Here is a 12341-nt window from a genome sequence, read left to right as displayed (position 1 = left end):
TGACAGACATCCAGTCATTATGCACATTATATAGTGGTTGTACAGGAATGTAGTCAAAGTTATTCGAGAATCCTTATTTGTTCATCTCATGAACAATCCTCAACATAGCTTTTTTACGATCTTTCATGAGAAGGCTGTTATCATCAAACATGGAGCAATTACCGTGGTAGTGCAATAAACCGGATCAATCAGAAACATCCTACCTCTTTTGTCAATCAGGAACAAATATCAGCTTTACTTTGTTTATCTCCATCTTAAGACTGCAAGTTCCTCTACTCTACCCTGCCCTCTTTTTTTTTTTTTTTTTTTTTTTTATGATCTACAACTTCTCGACAAACTCAATCAAAACCGAACTCACGACTGATTGAATGCTTGCAAAATCGATTCTTCGAAAATCTGCATAGAAAATGGGTCGTGTCATTCGTGCTCAGCGTAAGGGTCCCGGAGGAATCTTCAAGTCGCACACTCGTCTGCGCAAGGGTGCCGCCAAGTTGCGCTCCCTTGACTTTGCCGAGCGTACTGGTTACATTCGTGGAATCGTTAAGGAGGTTATCCACGACCCAGGTCGTGGCGCCCCTCTCGCCAAGGTCCAGTTCCGTGATCCATACAGGTAATATTCAAGTCAAGGACAATGTCTATTCTTTACAACTTTTACTTTCTACAAAAGTTGTCCATCTAGATATCATTATCGACTAGCAGTGACAGGATAAATAACTAAAGGACATGGAGTGTCTGATATCACTATTACTACGACATTTGAAGTACCGTATGGATCCATGTATGCACGCATATAGCTTCACATTATCAGGATCGCTCACTTTCAGAATTATCATTTTTCAGGAAGGTTAAAAGAAACTAAAATATTCTTAGGAGGTTATGAGCTACGATATCAGTCATCTGTTCAACAATTTCAAATTCCAAAACAGATCTTAATGGAATAAGCATCATATACAGGACATCCGACAAATCATGTTGTTGCAATTTAGCCATGATCAAGTTTTCAACTTAGAATGTTATTGGCCAAAGCGTTTTTTATTTATTTATTCATTTGCTAACGTAAAATTAACACTTTTCGCCTCGTAAATGTTAGATACAAGATGCGCACTGAGACCTTCATTGCTACTGGTGAGTACCTTAAGATACGCTTGTTCTTGTCGAACATCATGATATTACCACCCTTTCAAAACATCTCTGATGGCATTTTTTTTTTTTTTTTTTTTTTTTTTTTTTTGCGTTCAATGTGTTTTATAGAGGGTACCTACACTGGTCAGTTCATTTACTGCGGTAAGAAGGCTGCCTTAAACATTGGTAATGTCCTTCCTTTGGGTTCTATGCCTGAGGGTACTGTTGTCTGCAACGTTGAGGAGACTGTTGGTGACCGTGGTGCTCTTGCCCGTACCTCTGGTGGTTACGCTACCGTCATTGGTCACAACCCTGATGATGGCAAGACCCGCATCAAGCTCCCTTCCGGTGCCAAGAAGGTTGTCTTCTCCAACGCTCGTGCTACCGTCGGTATTGTTGCTGGAGGTGGTCGTATTGACAAGCCCCTCTTGAAGGCCGGTCGTGCATTCCACAAGTTCCGCGTCAAGCGCAACTCGTGGCCCAAGACTCGTGGTGTTGCTATGAACCCGTACGTACTCTACACTATTAGTTTTTATAGATTTTCTTTTGTGAGTTTTATGCAAACTAATCTAAATGTGTTATCTTTTGCAATTTTTTTTTAAACAAAAAACAGCGTCGACCATCCTCACGGAGGAGGAAACCATCAGCACATTGGTCATGCTTCGACCATTGCTCGCGATGCTGTCCCTGGTCAGAAGGCTGGTCTTATTGCTGCCCGCCGTACCGGTTTGCTCCGCGGTTCCAAGAAGCTCAAGGAGTAAAGAATTGTTGCTTCCCTGTACTCTTATCCGTAGCTCTAGCTTACAGAATAAAACAAATGAAAAGAAAGAAGAAAGAAAACTCAATTAGTTTAAAGGATCTTGACTCTATGGAATTGATTGTCAATTTTGATTCTAGTGATAATAGGAATTTTAGTGTTGATCCCGAGAGTGTTTGCCCACTCAATTTACAATCACAGAAACTGTCCCCTGAACCCCTGAACTCTCTGGCCCAACTCCCACACTCATCACATTCATCACAACCTTCATCCATCTATCCATCCATCCATCCATCCATCCATTTTTTTTTTTTTTTTTTTTTTTTTTTTTTCCTTATTTCATTCTTTAGAGATGAATGAGAAGCAGTTCCCCCCCTCGGTTTTGCCTACACAAACCTTGCTCAAGCAGAAGGAGCAGGAGAGGCATATTTCTATACCATTGAGTAACATGCGCCGTATTGGCTTTTTCAAACTCTCGCTCATTGTACTAGCTATTTATCTCTTTCTTTGTTTACCATCGGATGCTGGACTTCTGTTTCTGTCTGGTGGCGATAAGGCTCCAAAGTTCAAGTTCGAGCATCATTTTCAAGAAAATATTGATAAGCTTATTGCAGGAAGCCTTGAATCCAGGTAAAGCCTTCTCATTTCCATGATTGTTCTTTGTGGTTTATGAGATACATATCATCGCAACCGTCTCAATATCAAAAAGTTGAGAATATTTTTTTTCTGATCCATTCAATGTACCTGATTTGGGTATTAATAGCATTGTCTGGGATCGCTTGGCCGAAATGACCGACACTTTTGGCAATCGCCTTGTTGGATCCGATGCCTTGGAGAAGGTAAATACTATTGTGGTTGATGTCTAATAAATTGAACAAGAATATCCAAGCTTATGACATACAAATTAACCACATTCTTTTTTTCCAGTCTATTGACTGGATCATTGGAAAAGTCAAGGGGGATGGTCTGTCGGTAACAACCGAGGAGGTTGTGGTTGACTACTGGGAACGCAATGAGGAGTCGCTCTATTTCCTTTCTCCAACCCGCGGACGCGTCAAGTTGCATATGCTTGGACTCGGACGTAGTCCCGCGACTCCTGTGGATAAAGATGGTATCAATCATGGTATCACAGCTGAAATTATTGTTGTAACTTCTAAAGAAGAGTTGGAACAATTGGGTGCTGCTGGTGAACTTAAGGGTAGGGTTGTCTTGTACAACAAGCCTTTCGAAGCTTACTCCACCGATGTGATCTATAGGTCCATGGGAGCCACGTGGGCCCAAGAACATGGTGCTGTTGCAGTATTGGTGCGCTCGGTCGCCCCATTGTCATTGCAGACAGCTCATACAGGCAACGCGTATCCGGCCTCGATTCCCGCGGCATCCATTTCGATTGAGGATGCACAACTGCTAGCACGCGTCCTGAATAGACATCAGCAGGATCCTAAGCAGTTTCCAGATTGGCCCAAAGTCCATTTAACCATGAATGCTCAAACGACCCTCAATTCCAAAAAATCCCGTAACATTGTTGTGGAGCTCAAAGGTCGTGAGTTGCCCGAGGAGGTTGTTGTCGTTGGTGGCCATATTGATAGCTGGGATGTTGGTAGTGGTGCAATTGATGACGGAGCCGGTTGTTTCATTGCTTGGGAGACTGTGCGTCAGTTGAGCAGATTGGACAAACCGCCCCGTCGTACTGTCCGGGCAGTCTTCTGGACCTCAGAAGAAAATGGAGCGGCTGGTGGACGTGTCTATGCTGCGAACCACCCAGAGACAAATACAACCCGTCATGTCTTTGCATTTGAGTCTGACTATGGTGTGTTTGACCCATATGGAATCAATTTCACCCCGGGTCGTCGTGCTCAAGAGGGACCTCACAGATTCAACTCGTATGAATATCTGACTGCTGCGGGAGAACATTTCCTTGGCTCGCGTAAGGATCTGGGATATTACGGTGCCGGGTCTTTTGTACTTCCTAATGGAATTGGTGCAGATATTGCACCATTGTGCAAACAAGGTGTTGCATGTGCGCAATTCCGCCCTGCGGATCCTTTTCCTCTGCCTTATTCCACTTCTCCTTATTATATCAAAAAGAATGACGTCAAGAGTGAAAGTAGAGAACTTGGTCATCGTCGTCACCACCATGATGGTGAGGATGCACAGGACCCACCTCGTCGCCCCGTCGATAGCGGATACTTTTATTATCATCATACAGAGGCTGACACCATGGGTGCTTTCACTCCAGATCAAGTCAAGAATTCAGCGGCCGTCATGGCTGTCTGGACTTTTATCGCAGCTGAAAGCCGTGTCGAGTTTTAGAGTAGAACCTTATAATTGTATGTATCTTTTTGCGCCTGTTAGGACAGAAAAATAGATGTTATAATACCAATATGTATCCGATTGGATTTAGAGAGCAAGTATGTTAAAAAAAAAAAAAAAAAAAAAAAAAACCAGTACAGAAAAGAAAAAGCTTTTTATGTGGCCCTATCAAGTTGATCAGTTCATATTTAAGATACTGAATGGATTGTAGTAATAGTAACACGTAAAAGGAAATAGTGATGATACAAATAGGTAGTCATTCAAGACGTCTAGAATATTGTTGCCTTGACCGTTGCTAATAGAGCATCGAGGTCCTAATTAAACGAATATTACAATAAACAAAAAAAATTTAGTAAATTCGAAAATGGACGATAATTAAGATTAAACCATAAAAAACGGCGACTTACTCTTTCGACCTTGTCTAAATCAGCGTCAACCTCCCTCCAGCATTCAAAAACCTCTGGATGACATTCCTCTTTCACATCTCGTAACCGTCTATCAGTTCGGGTCCATATCCTTGGTTCGAAATCAGCGGCCCCATTTAAATTATCATCTTTATCATCCTCTCCATTTGTCATGGCGAGATTCGTAGCAGGGTTAATAATATTACTTGTCGAACAAGCCAACAGCTGTTGCTGTTTGTCATTAGTTGTTGTGGATGGATTGTGCTTATTAGTGTTGCTGTTGTTCGTGTTATTATCATCAAAACGGTGTTGGTCATGAACTGGGGTATCCTTATAATTATTACTGCTACTATTGCTCTTGAAGCTGTAAAGAGAAGGAAGCGACAAGAGTGGTTGTTGGTGTGTTTGTAGTGGAGCTGTAGAGTTGTGTTGCAAAGAAAGTAATCGTTGTCTTGTTGAGAAGGGCGTGGACGTTGATGATTGGATGATCCGGCCATCTTTGCCAAACGTCAACCCGTTCCTAAGCGAAGAAGGCGAACTTGTGCTTAAAGAGCTAGATCGACCTCCACGAACAAGCGTAAGTAGGTCTTGCATGCCTGTATTGTAATCAGATGAGAGTAGCCATGCTTCACGTTGTTGTTGTTGTTGTTGTTGTGCAGTTGTCAATGAGTGCTCTCCAACTGCTGATTCCGAGGCAGAGCCACTATGAAGGCTGCCAGTTCTGGAAGAGGATAATGCAGGCGAGGACTGAATGGATGGTCCCATCCTTGCAATATCAGCAACGGTGGTGCTAGCAGATCGACTCCTGCTGTTATGACGGTGTAGTGAGGTAGACTGGGGGTCATTACTGTTGCCTTCAACTGTCCCTGCAGAGGAGGGCCCTCCAGTGCTAACATTAGCTAAGCCAGTTTGGATAGAAAGCTGGTGAGCTCGAGATGCAGGCGAGGGTGTCTGCAGGGGCCTTGGAAGCGGCGAGAAAGACCGACCTTCTGCAGGAAATTGGTACAGAGGGTTAGTGGATGAAGGAGAGGATGGTGATGGAGTGTTGCTGCTAATTCCCTTGTGACCCGAGACCGAAGCAAGACTGGAAAGTAGCGTGGCTCTTGTGTACCCAGATAATGGCGGTGCTTGTGATTCATGGCCAGCAGAGCCAAGCCCAGTTCCGTTACTAGCGTCGACGATGACAGTGGTGGGCACTGGAACCTGCGACTGCTTCTTACTAGAGATGGGTCCGACAGAAGTAACAGACGCGACCTGGACTTCAGCATCACTTGGTTTGCGATTCAGGGTGGGGCTCGGAAGTGAAGATGACATGGATGTAGGTGATGGTAAGTTCCTTCCACTGCTAAACCCAGACTCGCCCGCCAATGCGCGTTCAAGCTTCAACAATGTTTCTCCTCCTCGAGCTGAAGTACCTAGAAGTTCAAGACGATCTCGTTCCGTAGCAGAACTGTTTTTACGGCTTCGGATGCTGCTGCTCGGTGCTGAGTTTGAGCTTGCATTGACTTTCCTACGCTCCTTTCCTGCTGCAACGGCTTGTGATGCTCTAGCCACTGCAGCTGCAATGCGCTCTTTCCGTGACATTGTCTCCAATTCTAGCATGCCTTCATGGCCTAGGTTTCGAGAGCCACGCGAATCATCTCGTTCATCATCCGAGTCGCCTCCGAGTACATCCTCAATGATCTCTGTGATATCTATCTCTTCACCACCCTCCAGTGGTATAAATGAATAATGAAACTGACTGATCTGCGTCGCTGGGTTAGTGGATTTTGAGGAGCGTGCGATTCCCTTATTGAGAACAATGTCTACGCCATGTAGAGAATTCTTCTTCATATTTAAACGAGCTGATTGATTGGATGGCGTCAAAAGGTCATCTATTGATGCAAAGGACCCTTTTCTCATTCTTGTTGGGTTTGCATTGCCATCTTGGAGCATAACCGAAGATAATGACAAGGGTGAAGGTCCATGTGTTAAGGAAGGTGAAGTGGCTCTCTGTCGCTCTGGCCGATCAACTCGCGAAGACCTTTCTGGCGTTGAGGACCGCGATCCTTCATGTTGATCTACATGGCTCGATAGATTCGATGGAGCCGGGGATGGGGTCTGAAGCTGCCTTCCCAATGGCGTGGGAGAAGATTGATGGACGCCAGAGGAACGTATGTGTGATTGCTGCTGCTGGAAACGGTCAGGTGTGGGTGTTCTTGATAACTGTGATGGTGATTGGATCTGTTGTGTAGCCATCAATGGTTGTGTCGACGGTGTGGGGCTACTGTCAAACGAGTTCCCGCGGATCAGTGGGCTTGTAGGGCTCATAATGACAGAGTCTGTTCTACGTGGGGCTTTGACTGGTGAGGATGCTATGACATTACCAGCGTTGTGTCGACTTGCGTTCATTAATGCGGTAGATGCAGAGTTGAGGTTACGGTTCTGTGAGGCAGTGGAGGTCGGACTGGTGAGGACATTAACGCTACTGGTAAGACTTGGCTGAGCAACAGACGCAGTGTCAGAATCTCCAGAACGGATTGAATGGATAGGTGAAGGCGTATTTCTAGGTTGCTGTTGTTTCATCTGAAGCTGTTCCTGGACAAGTCGCATTTCCGCTTGAAGACTCTTGGTCGCCTTTCTAAGGAAGAATACATAATCAGGATGCAAAGGCATCGATGCGACGTCGGCTTTTGGCGACCTTCGGATGGGAATCAACTGATAATCTTCAAAGCATTGGACTAAAGGCGCTTGAGGCGGCAATGGGATTTCCTCCCCTGCTTTAACCCTCTTTGCCGTATTACTGTTTAGCTTCAGACCTAGCTGATACTCAATCACAAGGCCGTTAGGCACTGTAGCACGCTTGGACGCCAATACATGCTCAGGAACGCCGCCAACAACTCCGGCATGAATACCGACTTTTTCAAGCATCCTAAAAATAATATCGCCAGCATTAGATGTGGTTTGCATTGGGATCCAATGTTCCACCTTGGTTGCCACAGATTGTCCATGTACACGTGGATCAGATTTTTCCATTGCAGAACCCATTCCATCCAATAATATCATGGACTGAGGCAGGTCTTGTGCCTGGCAAATGACCTTAACCCAGAAAAGATCATCCTGAGGGGCAGTGGGTGTCGTCGGCGTCGATGGCAAGGTCGAGAGCGCGATCGATCCAGGACGACGAATCTTCTTGTTGAGTAAGAATCGAATCGAACGCGGCTGTGATTCAGTTTTCCCAGATGAATTTCTGCGCCCTGGAGTGCCTGTCATGGGCGATGATGGCTGTAGATTGTTTGTGTTGGAGGTCTGTGAGCCAGTAGAGTTGACAGACATCATAGAGGAGACAGATGAGATCGAAAGGCGATGGTTTGCAGGTAATGGTGTGGTCAGGTGTGCTGTCAAAGACTGATAAATTGCCATGGGCTTATCTGTTGCTTGGAGGATAGTCTCGTCTGTTAAGGAAGGGAAGATGGTGAGTAGGTTAGTAGCTTGTTTCTCCATGATACCAGGAAAAAAAAAAAAAAAAAAAAAAAAGTATACACAACAAGCTACGAGGCTCTTGGCTTATTACCTCCATCAAGACCCTTTACAGTGAGATAAAAGTCTCCGGTGGATACAGTGCCATCAGGAGCCAATCTGAACTTGAAGACGGCCTGATGTGCCACTTCCGAGGCCAGAGTCGAGGGGGTTACTACTACAGTCTTGTACATGGATGCTCCAAAGTCTACATTGCCCGGGTACACACGGAGAGTCATGATCTCCTGTGGCGGAGGTTCAGACTTGTCCACAGTGGGTGATTGTGGGATGTTTGATGGTGAAGGGCCCGCGGTGGAAGAGCCAACAGACCCATTCGAATTAGAGCGTGCTCTAAAGAGGTTGCTGCTAATGCTGCCACTGCTCGACGAGCCTGCGCCTGACTTGGCAAGATTCTTCAGCCTCTCTTTCTCCTGCTTCTCCTTTTCTTTGCGCTCTTTGTCTTTGGAGCTTTTCCCAACACCGAAGAGACTCTTGAACTTTCCTGGCTTTTTGACAATAACACTCTCTGGCGATAGTCCTTCTTCATATTCTGTTTTTGACTTCCCAACCATAGGTTCTATTTGATTTTTGCCGAGCAATGAATTCAGCTTAGTATCCTTTCTCTCTGTGATCTGACTCTTTTGCTTCTCTTTTCCATCGGCCTCCAAGTCTAGATTTGAAGTGCGAATGTCGGTCGTAGCATTAACAGATGCTTTTGCTCTAGCTTCAGCGCCTGATGTTCCCGATACACCCTTGTGTTGCTGCTGCTGCTGCTGCTGTTGTTGTTGTTGTTGAGGTGATTGCGACCGTTGCTTATGCGATTCCTCAGAGAGACGTAGCGTCCGAGTCTTGCCAGTGGGTGTTGAACCGCGATGTGCAACAGTATTGTCTCGGGCGATGGCGGGCGTTAAAGATATTACGCGTGGTTCAGTATTTGAAAGGAAGAGGTCATCTTCATCCAAAAGTGGTTTTCTGTAGCGGTTGGTCGCCTGGACTTCCTCTCCGTCCTCCTCGTTGTCACCTGTTTTTGATGATTGCTGTCCATGACGATTGAGCCTCTGATTAGCATCCATATGATGGCTAGCGGTGATGGCTGCCATTCTTTTTTGGTCGTTCAAAATTTCCTGCTGAACACGCTCAGCCTCTAGTTGTAATGATGACTTTTGTACATGATTCCCGTATCCCTGCTGGTTTGTAGAAGACTGATTTTCCTGGTCATGTGTCTCCCCGTCATCAAACTCGTCATAGTCTTCATCATCATCAACACCCTCCAACTCCTGGAGATCTTCATCCTCTTCTTCATCCTCCTCTTCACCTTCTTCATACCAATCCCCCTCATCTTCTTCTGTCCATTCCGTTTCACTTGCTTCAAGGAACTCATTCTGGGCCGTGAAGGCAACGGATCGCCTGCTTATAGCACGTTGTTCAAGGATGGCTGGATCAAGCGGTTGAACATGCTCATCAAATGTTCCCCATTCAGATGAGGGTGCCGATAGCTGTACGTTGCGGTAGGTATTAAGTCTAGCCAACCGTTCAAATGGTGTCTATGACCACACACATCGTTAATACTTTTTTTTTTTTTTTTTTTTTTTTTTTTTGCTTTTAAGCTTACATAAACTAAAGTTGATTGAGTAATGAAACAACAGGGGTAACACAAGCGCTACCAAGTTGAATACGGCTTGAACTCATGATGCAATCATGGAAGAGATTCATTACAACTCACCTCAATATTCTCAGCAGGAATGTAGCCAATGACGCCAGTCTTTAGGACTCGAACTAACCACCAATAAACATTGGTATCTTCGAGGAGCATCAGTGAATCATTACGCACAACCGATGCTTGCCCTTCCTGTGTCGCGACAAAGGTGTGGAAAGCATAAACAAGATTGAAATCAATGTCCTCCTCCGTCAGAGACATTGCCTCAGAACCTTCATCTTGGTCTATCATTTCCTGATCTGTTTGGTCCTCTTCCTCCTCGTCAAAGTCATCATCATCGTCATCATGTTGGTGTAACATGTCAATATCCATTTGACGCTGTACATCTGGGTCATGCTGAGGATTCTGCTGGTAATATTCCTCTTCCTCATGGCTATCTGCGCCACTCATATCTTGGTCTTGAGACTGAGTTTGATGAAGCAATTGTTGGATATTCATGGCCTGTGATCGATATGCGTGAAGATGTTGTTGCTGTTGCCGCTGATATTGTTGTTGTATTTGCTGAAGTTGTTGATGTTGATGATGGTTGTATTGGCTAGCAGCATATGCCTCACCATCCTCGTCTACATCTTCGGCTGAGTCATATTCACTTTGAAAATTTTGTTGCTTTTGTTTTTGTTGTTCTTGTTGCTGAATATAGGAGTTATATTCCTCATCCTCATCAGTGCTCTCATCTGAAGCGGGGACAATGGCATCCATGTCCTGTTGTTCAGTGAGATGGTACCCTGTCTTATTATGATTGCTTTCTAGTTGGTTAGGATTATTAATGTTGAGTTGGCGATGACTGAACTGCTGTTGTTGTTGTTCCTGTCTCGGACCAGCATTCTTTCCAGGAGAAGAGGCCATGGCGAGACAAGTTTTTTTTTTTTTTTTGGTAACGCCTGCTTCTTCTGTTTCGTGTTCAACCCAAGGTTGGTTGTGGTACCATGCGTTAGGGTTGGAGTTGGCGATGTTTGTGCAATGAAAGATATTATCCAAGGTGTGCTCACTGAATGCTCAAGCTGTTACTGCTCTTGTCTGCTTCCAATAAGCAATCAAAGAGGCAAATAGGCGGAGTGGGGCGATAAACAATAAAGAAAACAGAGATGGGAAAGTGTTTAGAACGAGTTCCAGTAGGGATACAAGTGGAAGGGTCAAAGGGATGTTAAGTCAAGAGAGTAATGAAGACCCATGTTGATGAGATATGAATTTAGGATATGAAGGAGGACCAAGAAGAAAAATAAGGAGGAGATGGAGACAAAGAAATAAAGTATTCAAATGAGGACAGAGCAAACAGACAGATAATTAGCTTGAAGGTTGCTGAGTAATATTTAATTCTTTCAGTCGAAGAGGTTTTCAGTTTTTGTGAGGATGGTTCCTACCATTGACAACGGGAAGAGAGAAAAAGAAGACAGAGCCGATGAAGTATTGTAATTGTGTCTATTATCAAGCTGTTGATATGTCTTAAACGTGTTGGACGGAGCACAAGGCTGAATAGGGATGACTAAGACAATGAGAACGAGAAAGAGAAAAATGAAGTTAATGGTGAATTAATGAATGTGTGGAAAAAAAAAAAAAAAAAAAAAAAAAAAAAGTGCTGTTCAATGTTTTAAAGAAATAAAGGTAAAATTAAGAGTGAACACGCGGAGAACAGAAAACTAAAGGGAAATTACAGTTTCGACAAGTATGGCAAATGTTTAATGAGAAGGGTTAAAAAAAAGATGGCGAAGAGAATGTGGGATGTTTAATGGAGGGAAAAAAGAAAAGGGGGAGGAAGGAAAAGATGAAGTGTCTAACAAAAAACAATAGAAAAAAAAAAAAAAAAAAAAAAAAAAAGAGTAGAGAGCATGGACAAGTAAATACAGGTAAGCAATGACAGTCTAACCAGCATTGGCTCACTTGACAAACACGCTGTAGTTGTATTGTAACAGAATAAAGTTGAACTGTGCACCTTCGAATCTCTTTTTTCTCTCTTTCTCTCCTTTCTCGTTTTTCTTTCTCGAAAAAACACCCTTTCGTTCCTTTCACATCTCTCCTCCGCGTGTGCATACACAATGTTAATATATTATGCATGTGTACGTCTTTGGAATGCCATGTTATGAATCTTCGTGGGCAGAATGAAATCAAACACAACACGGAGAAAGATTTGAAACTCAAAAACTTTCAATCGATCGGTGAGTGGTCAAGACTAAATCCAATTCACAAAGTATGAATTTTATTTTCCCCCCTTTTTCCCTTTACTCCTTCCTGCATACTTTAACTTCCAGCTCAAAGATATTAAGCATAGTATTGACAAAGACATGTGGAGCCATGCTTTACTCATTCAAAGGATCTGCACTAACAAATGAATTTGCTCCGCAATTATGCTGCACAACCTCTAGTCATGCCCATAAGACTCCATGGTCCAATCACTCTTATTCTTTATTCCTTTTATTCCAGAACAAAAAAAAAAAAAAAAAAAAAAACTTTTGACACCCGACATTCCTCTTGTGTCTCTTTGCTCGAATGCGGCACTATTGTTTATAAAAGAGCCTTAAAAAATAAAATAAAA

General features: G+C 43.8%; 3 protein-coding genes across 3 annotated transcripts; 2 read left to right on the top strand and 1 right to left on the bottom strand.

Annotated features, from left to right (window-relative positions):
- Positions 1-404: 404 nt before the first annotated feature.
- On the top strand, positions 405-1902 carry BCR41DRAFT_362641 (60S ribosomal protein L2; the record flags this gene model as incomplete). Its single annotated transcript, XM_022025755.1, has 4 exons — positions 405-610; positions 1091-1125; positions 1252-1630; positions 1736-1902. 4 exons carry the CDS (start codon positions 408-410, stop codon positions 1881-1883), a joined length of 765 nt encoding a protein of 254 aa, XP_021876613.1. The 3' UTR covers positions 1884-1902.
- A 425-nt stretch (positions 1903-2327) lies between these two features.
- BCR41DRAFT_374859 (hypothetical protein) lies at positions 2328-4192 on the top strand (the record flags this gene model as incomplete). The annotated part of the gene is made up of 3 exons (XM_022026903.1): positions 2328-2509; positions 2643-2718; positions 2807-4192. 3 exons carry the CDS (start codon positions 2328-2330, stop codon positions 4190-4192), a joined length of 1644 nt encoding a protein of 547 aa, XP_021876612.1.
- A 161-nt stretch (positions 4193-4353) lies between these two features.
- On the bottom strand, positions 4354-10683 carry BCR41DRAFT_425861 (hypothetical protein). Its single transcript, XM_022030642.1, has 4 exons — positions 9818-10683; positions 8150-9638; positions 4600-8030; positions 4354-4506 (listed from the first exon to the last, which is right to left on the bottom strand). Exons 1-4 carry the CDS (start codon positions 10655-10657, stop codon positions 4462-4464), a joined length of 5805 nt encoding a protein of 1934 aa, XP_021876611.1. The 5' UTR covers positions 10658-10683; the 3' UTR covers positions 4354-4461.
- Between the last annotated feature and the right edge of the window lie 1658 nt (positions 10684-12341).

Source organism: Lobosporangium transversale (assembly GCF_002105155.1).
Source record: "Lobosporangium transversale strain NRRL 3116 chromosome Unknown BCR41scaffold_56, whole genome shotgun sequence".
Classification (NCBI taxonomy): domain Eukaryota; kingdom Fungi; phylum Mortierellomycota; class Mortierellomycetes; order Mortierellales; family Mortierellaceae; genus Lobosporangium; species Lobosporangium transversale.
The sequence above is the reverse complement of the archived record's forward strand: the minus strand, read 5'-3'. Positions and strand labels throughout refer to the sequence as shown.